General features: G+C 37.2%; 1 protein-coding gene across 1 annotated transcript; it reads left to right on the top strand.

The window, feature by feature from the left end:
* The first annotated feature begins 294 nt into the window (after nt 1–294).
* Nucleotides 295–13,364, top strand: cyp2a6.9 (cytochrome P450 family 2 subfamily A member 6 gene 9 [provisional]). Its single transcript, NM_001010998.1, is given in 9 exon segments — nt 295–480; nt 4,661–4,823; nt 4,992–5,141; nt 5,783–5,943; nt 6,261–6,437; nt 8,885–9,026; nt 9,477–9,664; nt 11,477–11,618; nt 12,042–13,364. Coding segments are annotated over 9 exon segments (1,485 nt in total). The 5' UTR covers nt 295–300; the 3' UTR covers nt 12,224–13,364.
* Nucleotides 13,365–15,774: the final 2,410 nt, after the last annotated feature.

Raw genomic sequence — 15,774 nt, 5'->3', positions numbered from 1 at the left:
TTTTTACAGCCAAGGATTCTAAACATGAACACTAATATTGTGTTTCAGTGGCATCATAGCCAACTTTGCACTTATGTTTGCTTTGTGGAAAGTAAATCAGAATGTCACCTTTCTTGTTTTTTGAATTTGTTCGATACAAAATGTGCCTATTATTCTTTTGCTATTGAATGAACTTTCCCTCACTATACAGCATATTTATTTTGGACAGAGGTTGGACTTAATCTGGCCAGCAGCCATTGTCTGATAATATAAATATCAGGTGCCAGAGGCTACAAGATTTAGATGCTTGCTTAAGAAAACATGGACACATCATGGTTGTGGACGCTTCTACTGTGTTTGCTAATCTCTGCCATGTTAATCTATTCTACCTGGAACAAAATGTATAGAAAGCGTAACCTCCCTCCAGGACCCACACCTATACCTCTCTTTGGAAATGTTATGCAGATCAAAAGGGGGGAGATGGTTAAATCATTAATTGAGGTCAGTAATTGAAAAGAAAGCACAGCAAAACCTTAAATGTACAGTATGTCTGACATCTTACTGTGTGATTTTATGTTATTTGGAGAAATCATTTTTGCAGTAAGAGCAGTTTATTGAAAATATAATGACTGTTTTTGGGGGTTTTTTGGTGGGGTAAAATCCATTTCCAAACACTTTCTGCTGTTATTGTTTATTAACAACTTATTTCATGTTAGTCTAAGTATAGAGATGTAGACGTTGAAAATGTAATTTACTGCCTTTCTTCCCTTGCTGTTCTTTTATTTTTATTGTCCCACTTGTTGAAATACATATATATATATATATTATTTGCAGATTATTTGTGCATCTGGCAAATAATTACAAACTATGTGTATCAGAATTGATTAAGGTAGTGAATATGTCAACTCACATTTTCTGTATATCAGCTACCAACGTATAAGAAGCTGGGACAATGTAATTATAAGAAAGGCAACATATGAAATAGAAAAGAATTATATCTTTATGTAATCATTGATTTCTTTGCATTAAAGGAAACCTAAAAATGAATTTGGCTAAAAATGCCATATTTTATATCTTGTACAACCTACATTTTTAGCTTTTCAATAGCAGCAATGTTCCAGAACTTCAAACTGTTTACAGGAGCTCCCCATCTTGGAAAGTGTTGGCTACACTCAGTGGGCTCTGAACAGCTGTTAGGAAGCTAAGCTTAGGGGTTGTCACAAAATATCAAGCAGGCTGCGTTCATATAAACTGATGCTGTAGGGCTGTTTATTAAATGTTAGTTCTAATTGCACTGCACAGATTATGAGCTGCCATGTAGTAATTATTTGTATTAATTACTAGTCAGCTTCATACTGTGACATGTATATTCTTTATTTATATATATATATATATATATATATATATATATAGTGTACGATAAGTAGGTCTCTAAGCTCAGTAATTGACAGCAGCACAGAAAAGAAGATAGGGGTAGTGATGAGCCATAAAATTTGTGAAACAGCAAGAAGATTCGCGAAATGGTAGATTCTTTTTCGTTGCCCGCATCTGTTTTGGTCGCCTGTGCTTTTTGACACAACCGCGCCCTTTTTGACACATCCGCGTCCAATTTGACATGCAACAAAATTTTTAATGCATGGCGAATTTTTCCGCGGAGAATTTTCACGGAGGTTTCGCGAAACAATTCTCCTATGGCGAAATGCGAAAAATTTGCTGTGAATCCATGCTTGGAAAAAATTTGCTCATCACTAGATCGGGGGCTAGAGCTAAAGCTCCTATTTATTATGATGAGTTCATTTGAAAATACGGTTCCACATTACCATCTCATAACTGCTTGCCAATAAATGTATTGCAAATGTGTTGATTTACAGTGAAGCAGGGTTAAACCCCACCCACTTGATGTATTTAAGCATCATATTTTGACACATCATGCCAGAAATTACAGGTCATTATAACCTGTACATTTTTTGCCTTTAATAGATCATATCTATAAACCAGTTACAATAAATTTCAGCTACACAATTATATATGAATGTTACCAATACATATTCTAATTTAAAAGTTAAGTGCATTCAGAATTCTCAGATTCCAAATATAGTAAGCCACACGACAAACATAATACAAACCAAGTGATATACATCTGTAGATACAAAATCCATGATAGTTCAGTCTTATGAAGCATAGGTAGTGCCTCTTCCCCTGTAATTCCTAGTTTTTATCTGTTATTTATCCAGAGGTACATTGAACCTACTATTCCTACAGTCCACTGAATGTCTAGTGACATTGCTTTTATATGAATATTTACTGATTCTAATCTAAGATGTTTCCTCTCATAGTAAATCCTGCATATTCCTTGGGACATTTTAAACATTTTACTAAATGTATAACTGTTGTACAGGTATGGGATCCGTTATCCAGAAATTTCTGAATTTTGGAAAGCCCATCTCCCATAGACTCCATTATAATCAAATAATTTTAATTTTATAAAATGATTTCCCTTTTCTCTGTAATAATAAAACAGAACCTTGTACTTGATCCCAACTAAGTTACAATTAACCCTTATTGGGGGCAAAACAAGCCAATTGGGTTTATTCAATATTGAAATTATTTTTAGCAGACTTAAGTTACGGAGATCCAAATTACGGAAAGATCCCTTATCCGGAAAACCCCAGGTCCTGAGCATTCTGGATTAAAAGTCCCATACCTGTACTTTCATTCAGCTATAAAAATAAATAAATGTTTTTTGTGTGACTGTAAACTGAAACTGCATTGTGACCCTAAAATAATTACATGTAATATAGCCCCGGCTGCTGCATTTAACTCATAGAACTTTAGTTGTTTGAAAGCAAACTTGGTTACTAGATCTGGAACACATTTTGGGCCTGATTCACTAAAGTGCGATAAAATTTATCGCACGCTTTTTTGCGTTAAAATAGACGCGATAATTAGCGCATGATTCACCATAGTATTATCACGTGCGTTAAGTCGCCATATCGCATGCGTTATTTTTCGCGCGACCGCATGCGCTAGTTTTAACCCATGCGTTAATTTCCGCGATGAAAAGAATACGATCGCACGATTCACAATCACTTAGGCGCGCTAAATATCACATTAGGCTATGCGAAAAATAACACCTACTACAGGCAGGCGATAATTATAGAAAAGTAAAGTAAATGAGCTTTTGGCAATAAAATATGGACTTAGCAGTGTTATTTATTCAAGTATGTGTCTTTTTACCAAATTTTACTAAAGTCTTGGCATGTATGGAATTTCGCTACTAATATACAATACTATAGCGGTAAATATTTAGTCGCACAAAATACATTACTGGGTATAATAATTATAGAAAAGTACAGTAAATGAGCTTTTGGCAATAAAATATGGACTTTGCAGTGTTATTTATTCAAGTCTGTGTTTCCCCTAGAGTGACGCAGCCGCCAGTTTGCAGGGAAATGGTCATTTTTAATACAGTAATTTTCCACAAGTATTGGCGTGTATGGCTAACATGGCGTGCCTTTATTCGCACAACTATTTTTATGCGGCTACAAGTGATGAAATGTTTCGCCAGGCATGGATTCGCGGCAAATTTTTGGACGTGCATCGTTTTTTTCCGCGGCAAATTTTTTCATGCGTTTTGCAAAACAATCTGCCAATGGAAACACGCATGAAAAAATTTCGCCACGCAAAAATTCACCGCACGTCCAAAAATTTACACAGGCGTCAAAAAATAATAGTTGCGGGCAACAATTTTTTTGCCCGCACAACATTTTTGCCGTTTTCGAAAGATTTGCTAATTTTTCACCAAAGATAACCAGAACATATTTGCTCATCACTAGTGGCTACTATTTATAAGCATCTACCATTTATATGCTACCATTTATATGTGGCTTTATATGTGGCTACTATTTAAAGCTACTATTTATATCTGGCGACTAAACGCGAGCGTTATTTAGCGCATGTACCGGCAAATACCGCATTGAAATAGTCTTTGCGTGTTAAATAACGCATGCAATATCACGCATAAAATAGCGCAAGTATGCTTATAGTGAATCGTGCGATAAGACGCGATAATTTAGACGCGATAAAAATTTTACCACACGCTATAAATAGCTCACGTTATTTCGCACTTTAGTGAATCGGCCCCTTTGGGCCAGTTAATACTAGAAAGTTGTTCTTATTACCTAAATTGTTTGCCTGTGTATTTGTGTGAAATTCTGTATGTATGGTGTCTATCCCAGACTGCCACTTAGGATGCACTCTAAAGAAATATACCTGGAACAAATGTATGGTAACCATCAAACATACAGGTACATACAATGGTCATAAAGTTGCACAGTTAAATTGGATTAAAAAAAGACTAAAGTCCATAAGGTTCAACCCTTTTAACCCTTTCAAATAAATCTCAGTTCATAAATATACACACTTACATAGTGCCAAAAATACACTTACATATACAGACCTATCTATTCTATATATACCGATCTATATCTATATATACCGATACCTGTACTAAACTAACTGTAGATCAACTGTAAATTTAAGACCTTTAAAGCACAGAAAAGTCTCTGACTCACCTTCCAAAAAAGGAAGAAAAAACCCTTTCAGCTCTAACATAGTTCACATATTGCTCTATAAAATGTGAAATCTTCCCAAGGTAATATTTATTTGGTCTTTACAATAGCTTGGAAAAAAATATGGCGATATCTACACTCTCTACTTTGGCCCCAGTCCTGTTGTCATTTTGTGCAGCTACCGGGCAATAAAAGAGGCTCTTATTGACCAGGCAGAAGAGTTCAGTGGTCGTGGTGCAATTCCAAGTTTTGATCAATATTTCCAAGGGTATGGTAAGTTATTGCTCTTACTTTAGTATGTTGGGTTTTAAACCCTGTCATTTTTATCTAACAGTCCTGAAATATTTCTCAGGTTCAAATTTTTTTTATGATTACTTATTGAAAACAATGTAAGATTTTATTAAATTTAATGCACTGTCTAACCTATGTAATGTGTTACAGGTGTAGTTTTTACTAATGGAGAAGAATGGAAGAACCTGAGACGATTTTCCCTTTCAACACTAAGGAATTTTGGAATGGGAAAGAGAGGCATTGAAGAAAGGATTAAGGAAGAAGCACAGTTCCTGGTGGCAGAGATTAAGTCATACAAAGGTTTGCCTATACCTTTCTACTATACCAATTAGGAGATGTGCAAGAGAGTATATATGTGTGTGTGTGTGTGTGTGTATGTGTGTGTGTGTTATAGAGAAACATGGAATGATGCTTCCACACAACTACATGCAGACCTACAGATCTATTTTTTTCAGCATTGGAATTCACAATTGCAACAGGCAGGCAGCATTTTGTGGTCACTATTATTAAAGCAAGCTTTGCATCTTGCTGAAATCTTGTTTCTGTGCCAGTATGCGGGTACCTGATGCCCATGTCCATGCACTGGTTACGGTATTAGATGGTGAGGAGGGAGGGGGAATGTGAGGAGTGCAGTGACATCTCAAAAGTTTTGAATAGAAAGTGAAAGTAACTCTCTGCCCCACCCCTATGCCTAAGGCCTAAAGCATAGAGACAGGACAGGCAATATATGATTGATAGCGGGGATTTTCAAATGCTTTTATAATGGGTATGGATGTGTTAATAAAATATGGGTTTGGATTTCATGTTTGATTTAAAAAGGACTTTTATTATACAGCTTTTTATGCCTGGGTGACTGGTCCACTTTAACCTTGATTTAAATCAAAAGTGCAATTTTTTTCCTGTTCCTTACAACAAACGGTATTGTGTATTGTTACTTCCAGAGAAACCTTTTGATCCAACCAATATCTTGGTCCAATGTGTGTCCAATGTAATCTGCTCTGTTGTTTTTGGGAATCGTTTTGAATATGCCAACAAGGATTTTCAGAATCTCCTTTCCCTGTTTCAATCTGTCTTCCAAGAAACCAGCTCTTCCTGGGGTCAGGTAGATACTATACTTCCTAAGCTGACTTTCTGGATATTTGACCAATCACCCCTGTGGTTGACCAGCTAGATTTTAAACATCTTTCTCATGAATATCTGGGGCAGTTTTTGATCATGAACAAGTAATGCTGTTTCAAATTGCCACACATGGACTGCTAGACATAAAGTTTGGGTAGAAATACATTTAAAAAATAAAACTTCATTATGCAGTTCAATTGTGTTTATTCTAAATATGGCTTATATTTTACCAGTGCATATTGTTTAATTTATGTATATCTATATTGTATAAAAAAATGTCTATGTTCATGTTTTAACCAGTTGCTGAATATGCTGCCAGCCGTCATGAATCATGTCCCAGGTCCTCATAAAAATATTATAAGGGACATGAATAAACTGGAAGATTTTGTTTTACAAAGGGTGAAAGAGAATGAAAAAACTGTGGATCCCAACTCACCGAGAGACCTTATTGACAGCTTTCTCATAAAAATGCAGCAGGTAATGTGACAGACTAATGTCTTCTATATTCTTCTACACTTGTGCAAAAACACTTTTAAAACATTAAACCCTTTAATGCTTAATTTTCACAATACATTTTCAGTTTCGATAGATCGAAGGCATTGTTGCAATACAAACAAATGTGTATAGCAAATGAGTTTTGCAGCAAGCAAAGTAGATAGTGCCCGCTGGTAAAAACTGAAAATGAAAATATGTACTGACAAAGGCATGTCCCTACCATAAAGCCCATATTAGCATTATAACAATGAGTAAAAAAAACAACAAATAAATCAATATAGGCGTAAACATAAACCAAGGACCCAAGAGAAGTAAACCTCTAAAGAAAATACATGTTGATCGGGTTGGACATAAACCATCAACGAGTATCAGCAAAAGTAACAAATGGAATCACTGATGGCTGGTTGACTCAGGAGCAGGCTCAAAGAGACTAGAATATTTGAAAGTAAACAAAGGTCCAGTCCTGTATTGATTACACTCAGAGTTCATTTCTGGGGTTGCCAAACCACTTTATTTCATTTTCCATGCTTTGATGTCTTGCATGGTGCCAAGAGATTGGCAAATATCTAATGTTGTGGCATTATTCAAAAAAGGAGCCCTGCTTTCAGATCTCTGAAGAAAGCGGCTCGCAAAGCACCATGGTCAGCCAGAGAATGAAAACTGTAAGGCAGTAAATTTTAAGTCACAATACTGTGAGTTTGTGCCAGCATGGTTTTTTTGAAGTGGTGAACAGAAACCTAGATATTTGAGATGCATGGATGTGATCTACTTAGATTTTGCTAAAGTATTTGATACAGTACCACACTGTCATAGGAGGAGATTTATTAAGACACAAACACTCGGAGCATTCATCCGAAAAATTCGGAAAGGTTCTGCCGCTGTTTACAATCATTCGGTACGAAAACTTCATGACTTTCGGATCGCCAATATTATCGTGACTAATATGATTTTTTCATAAGCATTTTCGTGATATTTGCGATCTTCAGAAATTATCATATCTAATCCGAATTTTTCCCATTCAAGATTCGAACTCATGATTTAATGAATCGGTTCCATAATGTTAGTATTTGGATAGAGAGCTGGCTAAAGGATATATTTAGGGCCCTGGATACATTACAAATTGTAGTAGTAAACTGGACATTTCCAATTAGACCATTGTTTCACAGTGCAGTACAGCAGGGTCTGTCCTAGGTCTTTTACCTTTTAATTTGTTTATTATTGTTCTTGAGGTTCTTGCATTTTAGTTAAAGTGGACCTGTCACCCAGACATGAAAATCTGTATAATAAAAGTCCTGTTCAAATTAAACATGAAACCCAAATTCATTTTTATATTAACACATCCAAACCCATTATAAAGGCATTTAAAAATCACAGCTGTCAATCATATATTGCTTGCCCCGCCTCTATGCCTTAGGCATAGAGGCGGGGCAGACAGTAACTTTAGCTTTCCATTCAGCACTTCCTAGATGTCACTGCACATCTCACTTTTCCCCTCCCTCCTCCTTATCTAACTGTGTAGCCAGTGCATGGGCATGGGCATCAGGTCCCCCATTCTATCACATAAACAAGATTTTGGCATGATAAAAAGCTTGCCTTAATAACAGTGTCCACAAAATGGTGCCTTCCTGCTTGCTTTGATTGAGTAATTCCAAGACGGAAGGAAACAAGATTTATATTATTTATATAGCGTAAGTAAAGTTTATTTTGCTCAACTAACAATATAGAAAATAATTTGGACTTATTTCTTAGGGTGACAGGTCCGCTTTAAATGCAAGGTTATGCACTTTGGTAGAAATAACATAAATGCTATTTATACACTAAACAACAGTATGTTGATAAGAATGATTGTGGTGATTTTGTGGATTTCAAATAGTGTAACACTAGGAAGTGTCAGTAAGTGGCTACTGAACTATGTACTAGTATATAAAAAAGAATAAACTGGAGAGATAAAAGCACAGTTTTGCCTCTTTAAAGATCAATACTCCAAGAAGGATATTAATGAGCTGGAGAGAGTGCAGAGATGTGCAACTAAACAGCTTAATGGAATGGAAAATTTAAACTATGAGGTTAGACTGTCATGGTTGGGGTTGTTTTCTCTGGAAAAAAGGCACTTGCATGATTATTCTTCACAAGTACAATAAAGACAAAAAGTGGGAGAACCAAGAACCAGAGGCCACTTCCACTCATGCTTGTTTATTTCTAAAGGTAGATCACAATGATAAAACTAAAATTTTAGAATTCTTCTTGTTTGTTTATAAAAATCAGTTTTTTTTACTAACGTAGACTCTTCAGTATTGTACACCAAATCATGAACAATCTTTCAATAAACCACTTGCATTTTGAGCTCTCTGTACATAGCTTGAGTACTGTAAAAAAGCCCATTTAAATAACCTGACATCTCAAACACTTTATATTGCATGTGTTTTCAGGAAAACAAAAATCCCACTTCTCCCTTCCATATGAAGAATTTAATCGCTACTATCCTGAGCATATTCTTTGCTGGAACAGAGACAGTAAGCACCACCCTAAGACATGGATTTCTCATACTTCTCATACATCCTGAAATAGAAGGTAAGTGAAGAGTGGAACCCTGTGCCTACAACCCAAGCTATGCACCTAAAGTGCACTTTTAACTAAAATATTAGTATGTTGCAGATACATTTAAGTATTAAAAATAAACCGCAAATTACTACAAGTTACTATATAGCCAAATATGACGTTAGAAAAATAAGATTTGCTTTTGCTTTGCTGATAAATGTGAGTTGTTTAGTTCAAATTTCACTCTTCACTCAAATTTCATTCTTTGGTAAATGAATGTCTTGGCAACCAGAATGTTTCCTTCATGTCTCTGGGTAAGGTTTTATTATAATGATTTATTATTCATGGTTGTTTATAAATAAAGATGAAGGCAAATATAAAACTCTATGCAGAATAATCAATATGGGTACAGTGAATTCATTACTAAGTATGTAGACATGTATGTAATACATAGCATATTATAGCATACTTAATATTTCCCAGCAAAACTACAAGAGGAGATTGACAGAGTGGTTGGTCAAAATCGCAGCCCGACCATTGAGGACAGGAACAAGATGCCTTACACAGATGCTGTGATCCATGAGATCCAGAGACTTAGTGATGTAATCCCAATGAATGTCCCCCATTTAGTCACGAAAGACACAAAATTCAGAGGATACACAATTCCCAAGGTGGGGTTTTATTTATAATGTAATGTACTTTGCTTAAATAAATCTAATTATATGGCATTGCCATAGATTGCCTTGAGGGGCTGATTAGAATATTTTTAAAAAATAAAAAATTGGAAAAAAATGGGGAATCCAGAAAGGAGTCCAAACCCTTTGATAGATTTTGAAAAAGTTGCATGCATTAAAAAAATCTTGCACATAAAAAAATAGCATTTTATGTATTTTTCACCATTTCACCATTTCAAGTTTCGACTTTTTCTCACTCCAAATGCTCCAAAGGTCAATGGGCAATTTTTTCTGTTGCAGCTAATTCTCGGTGCAGTTTTTATGAAAAAAATGAGCTGATAATGATGGATTTTCGCTGGGAATGCATGCCTGACCGAAAAATTTGCTCATCACTATTTATAACTGTTTAGTAGCAGAAATATTTATAAAGCAGGGCACTTTTAAGAAAAGTAACAAAAATTATTATATTTTTTTTTCCAAATACACCACACATTTTGTCCCAAAATCATATTGACATTTCTGTACGTAGCACAAAATAAAATGAATGCATTTTATGCAGTTACTGTATATATTATGGGAGTTTCCTGTTGATCCTCACAATGTGCACCCCCAAGTTATGGTTACTTTTAAAGAGAAAACATACGGGGGTATATTTGACATGAGCCCATTCAGTTGGGCTGAATGTATTTTTTACACAGACATACCTGAATCCACAGATAAAAGGTGATGGCACACAAAGAGATTTGTCCCCATGGTTAAATCTTTGTCAGGCAACAAAAAATCCTGAATAAGACTTTCCATTAACTAACAAAAAGATTACTGTGAGTAAAACCAATTCCTTATAGCGATCTGGCTTAACAAAGGCATTCTCCTGAGGAATGTCAGATGCCTGAGAGTAATAGGTTTAACTTGCAGCAATCTTGATGTTACTTAATGGTGGATGTTTTGGGGCATTTGTTGCCTGCGGTAGCAAAGATTTAACCTAGTGTGCAATCACCCTGAAGGACACCATTATGGCTCCAACAAGTTATTTCCCAAGATTCCTTATGCTGAGACTGTAGTCAGACCACACCCTCACTTTGTTCCACTGTATAAAGTGATAAATTCTAGGACTTAAGTATTTCTGTTCAAGACTTGAGCAGAGGGACTTCAAGTCCCATAATTCATTACTCTACAACGGAACAAAGTAAGGCAAATACACAGACAGCTAACACAGAGAGACAAAATCATGAGTTCCATTCAGTCAGATAGTTTTTATGCACCTTTTCTACAGAAGCCCAACTGAATGACTTTATGTCAGAATGGTTGGTATAGTTTCCCTTTACCGGGGAAAACTGCTGAACACTAAGGTGTAGATTTATTATGCTGTGTAAAAAGTGGAGTAAAGCATTTCAGGAGTTGTTGCCCAGGGCAACCAATCGGCAATTAGATTTCAACAGTTAGAAAACCAAAGGAAAGCATCTGATTGGCTGCTATGAGCAACATCACTGGTAATGTTTCACTCCACTTTTTACCCAGGATGATAAATATACCCCTATGTCGCTTTGTCAGGTTGTGCTGAACTTCTTTGAGCAGTTGAATATTATCTTGATGTATGCGGGTAATAATGTTAGCATAGTGCCATGCACTACCACTTCTACTCTATTTTACAGAAATGTCAGTTGTTTCCATAGGCAACCACAGAACAGTGCCATCAGTGCTAAATTCAGCTGCAGGATTTCACTAGGGTCACATGCATTACATGCATACTGCATGAAGTTCCTAACATTTTCCTAAACTCTGATTTTTTTTCATATTTTCATTTTCTAGGGTACTAATATCTACCCCTTGCTTTGTGCTGTTCTTCGGGATCCTGAGCAATTTGACACTCCGTCCAAATTTAATCCTAATCACTTTTTAGATGACAAGGGCTGTTTTAAGAGTAATGATGGCTTCATGCCTTTTTCTACAGGTACAGTTCAATCCAAACAATAGTTCTATTGATAACAACCTCTGAAAAGTAGAATTATTTGTATTTAAGCTTGAATATTTCAGTAAAGTTATATACTTTGTTGCCACTTCCAATGTTGAACAAATAACCTAAGATAGCAATACATTTACATTATTTCCCAAAACTAATTCTAGAATGAATATACTTGTGGTCCAGGCAATGTTTGATAAATATAAGCTGAAACCACTTCCAACTTAACCATATAACAAAATACAGCAATATTTGCATTTTACCCTTACACTGATGAGTTCTAGAATGATTACAATTGTGATCCTTCTATACATTGAGATTTCATTAGTGCCCTTATTAATTAATACTATTGAAAAAGCTGAATGACTCACAGTGTCACGAGTTTGAATGTTCCTTATTTATTTTCCATACTAGGGAAGCGGATCTGCCTTGGGGAAGGTTTGGCTCGAATGGAACTCTTTCTCTTCCTAACCAACATTTTACAGAACTTCAAGTTACATTCAGAATCTGGGTTAACAGAAGACAACATCGCCCCCAAAATGAAAGGTTTTGCCAATTACCCAACATCTTATCAACTTTCATTTATTCCACGTTGAGTAAAGAAGGCTAAAGCAAGCACATTGCGCAGTGCAATTTTCAGAAGCAAATCACAATTTTTCCCACAATGCAACATTCTACCCCAAAATCTTAGCATCAATGCAACCATGCAGCAAGTTGCACACAACACAATTACATGCAATGCGCTAAATCAAGAGCTTATTAACTTGCCATTTATGTACATTCTATGTGATTCCCTTAGTTCTAGTTATTAGTGGGTACTGAGGCAACCTGGCAAGGGTACCAGGGAGGTGGTAATTCCAGGGATCCTTTGTGTGCAGAATTCATCAAAACATACTGAATTTTTCATGCACTACTTTGCATCCAATTCAGTGTTCCATGTTTGTGGTCATAAATTATCCTTAAGATGTTTATGAATTTGTCACATTTTACTTAAAATGCCAAGTCAGGAAGTCTGGAATTACTCATTAATTCGGTTTCCTGTCTATTTTTAAACTACAATGGGACTCAAGTCTTAGGGAGTAATCTAATAATAGGTACACATTTTGCTACCGGTCTGGTCACCCATAGCAACCCATTGTCACCTGTTTGGAACGTAGTAATCCTGATTAATCAGTGTTTGCCAATCAGGCAGTTTTCTTTTGTTTTGGACACCTAAAGGTGGTCCTGGTTCTGTGTGTAAAAACTATTTCCCTTTCCAGGTTAAAAGTAAGTTTAGAGATGCCCAGTAGGTGGAAATGTACTCCAATGTAAAAGGGATAGCACATGTATGCTCAGGGTCTTTCCTGGGACCTCATCTGGCTGAGAAGTGGTTACAGGCTTAGAAAATGTAGAGTTAGCTTAGTTCTATGATAGTCACTCCAGGAATGAAAGACAAGCACCAGATACATAGCATGAGCAGCTTAAAAAAGTTTAGAACCCTGCGGTATTCAAGTGGTTGGGTTTAGGGACACAGTGTGTGAGCAAGGGATTACTGTGAAGCCTGACTACGCTGGGGATTTGCACTAAGGCAGGGGACATCTCTTTGAAGGTACAGATAGCAAGTGTAAGTCTAGTTTGATGTTATATGTTGCCTGTGAAGCTATGCAAAATTGTGCTTGATGTACTGTTAAAACCTCATATTGATACCACAGATGCCATATGCCTGGAGTGAATAAACAAAGTTTGTTGTTTAAAAAATCCTTGTTGATTGATTCATCTACTCCAGTGATCCCCAACCAGTGGCTCGGGGGCAACATGTTGCTCCCCCCCTTCTTGGATGTTGCTCCCAGGGGCCTCAAAGCAGGTACTCGTTTTTGAATTTCTGTCTTGGAGGCATAAAGATCATGTGTACTGCCAAACAGAGCCTTCTGTAAGATGCCAGTCCACTTCGGGCTACCAAATAGCCAATCACAACACTTTTTGGGCACACCCTAGGAATAGTGATGAGCATCTGTCTTGTAACTTTTTTGTCGCCTGTATTTTTTTTGTCACCTGTGCCCAATTTGACGTGACCACACCCTTTTTTGCCGCAACTTTTTTGAACGTGCGACAAATTTTCCGTGATACAATTCCTAGGAATTTTTTTCACTCTTCTATTGCTCCCCAACTTTTTTTTATATTGCTCACAGGTAAAAAAGGTTGGGGACCCCTGACCTACTCAATCTATTGCTGACAGATATTTCAGGTGACCTGTCATTTAACCCTCTGGCTACCACCCACAAGAGGGAGAATAAAGGCAAGATTATTTTACAACAGTTTAAAAATAAAAATGAATATGAATATTATATTTTACAGCATTTATTTGTGGCTTATTATTGACATGATGAGTGCACAAAAGTTATATAGTAAATTCCTACAAAGGCTAAAAGGTGGTGTAAGCTGGGAATGACACCTAACCAGTCCTGTAAACTGACCAATGCTTTGTTCACTGTTTTTGCAAAACTCTGATCAGCAAAGAGCAGTCTGGGAGATTTATTGATGCCTGCATTCATATTAACCAACAAGTACTTCAGAGAGTATTGTCATAAAAAGTATGCTATCCCCTATAACCAACAGGCTTTTTTGGGTGATAGATACAGTATAATGCTCATTCAACTATATTATACATTCCTTATATGATAGATGGACAGGAACCCATTTTTTAGGCTTACACAGATCTCATAAACAGAGGTTTTTATAGGAGATTACTTTCTATATATTTCTGTACTCACCAGGGCTGCCACCTGGCCAGTAGAAATGATGGTTGATCCTAATGTTATTAATAGGAAAAAAAGATAAAAATAAATAAAGGCCAGTATTTTTTCTCAGAAAAGCTGGCAACCCTAACTCCAGATCAGTTACTGCCCTTAAAACAGTGTATGCAGGAGAGGAAGAGGGCTTACATTTATTTAAAGATTTGTATTTTTTAGTACATTTGAAAGAATAGTTACTATTCATTGTGACCTAAATATTTTAGAGGGCAACCATAGTTGGAGTCTGAGCCAGGGCAGTCTCTGCAGGCCATGCTCTTTGAGAGCCACAGACTGACTGACCTTTGCAACTTGGCAGAAGCAGTATATTATCAGTGCTTAAGCAATCCATCATAGCAATCTGTATTGAACAAAATATGTATAAGTGTTCTTGGGCACATATAGTTTCTTCTTTTTAGTTGTTAGTTCTGTATAGTAAATTTGCCCACACAAAATACATTTTTCAGATTATATTTCTTTTACTTAATAAACATTTTGGCACTGGTTCAGTATGATGGACTGAGGGAGAGGGGAAAAGGCTGGTTGGGGTCATGTAGCTGGTTATTAGTATGCCCCTGAACCATCTAGCCCATGGGATGTGGCCATTTTTGGCCAATGCTTGCAGTAGGGCATTGTCACCTGCAGGACTCTCAGCGCCAGATTTCTTATCCGGGCACCCTGAGGCCAACCCTATTCGTCACCTCCCCCCCTCCACGTGGAAGTTTACACTTGCATATGGAGCATCAGCTAATGGCTGCCTCCACTACAACCTCTCTGTCCTCCTCCGCTGACCCTCCCTCAGAGCAAGATACTGCCAAGCCCCAATGAAGCATCACCAGAGCTATGGTTCAGTGCAGCCCTGCTGCTGCCCAGCTGTGCCAAAATGCATCTGAGTGGCGGAGAGGAGTCACTCCTGAAATGAGATCCTGCCTTCCAGGCTCAAGTCTAGTGGTGGTTTATCCCCTGCCAGCTTTAACAGATAATGTCTGCTGGCAGTCCTCTACCAAGGCCATCTGACCCATGTGCCTTTCCACACGTGATCAACCTTGTGGTGCAGCACCTGAAGCAGCAGCCAAAGTGTTACCCAAGTTTGGGTGACATCTGGAAATGGCACACAGGGTCTGAAGCCACTTCAGCAGATCTCCCGCTGCCAGCATGTTGTTGGCACAGATGCAATGGCAACACCACCTGCCACTCCCCCAGTGCACTGGAACTTTACACTGCACATGGTGGAGCAGCATGTAGAGCAGTGATGTTCATTTTCCAATTACCTGCAGGGGCATGTTGCCAGGGGTACACAAGGGAAGTGGTGGCAGATAAGAATTTGACCCCCTTCAAGCAAGCCACATGGTTTGTTAGCAGAGACAATGTGTGTATGA

Source organism: Xenopus tropicalis, chromosome 8 (genome assembly GCF_000004195.4).
Source record: "Xenopus tropicalis strain Nigerian chromosome 8, UCB_Xtro_10.0, whole genome shotgun sequence".
In the NCBI taxonomy this organism is placed as follows: Eukaryota; Metazoa; Chordata; class Amphibia; order Anura; family Pipidae; genus Xenopus; species Xenopus tropicalis.
Note: the sequence above shows the minus strand (reverse complement) of the source record. Positions and strands in the feature narration are given on the sequence as shown.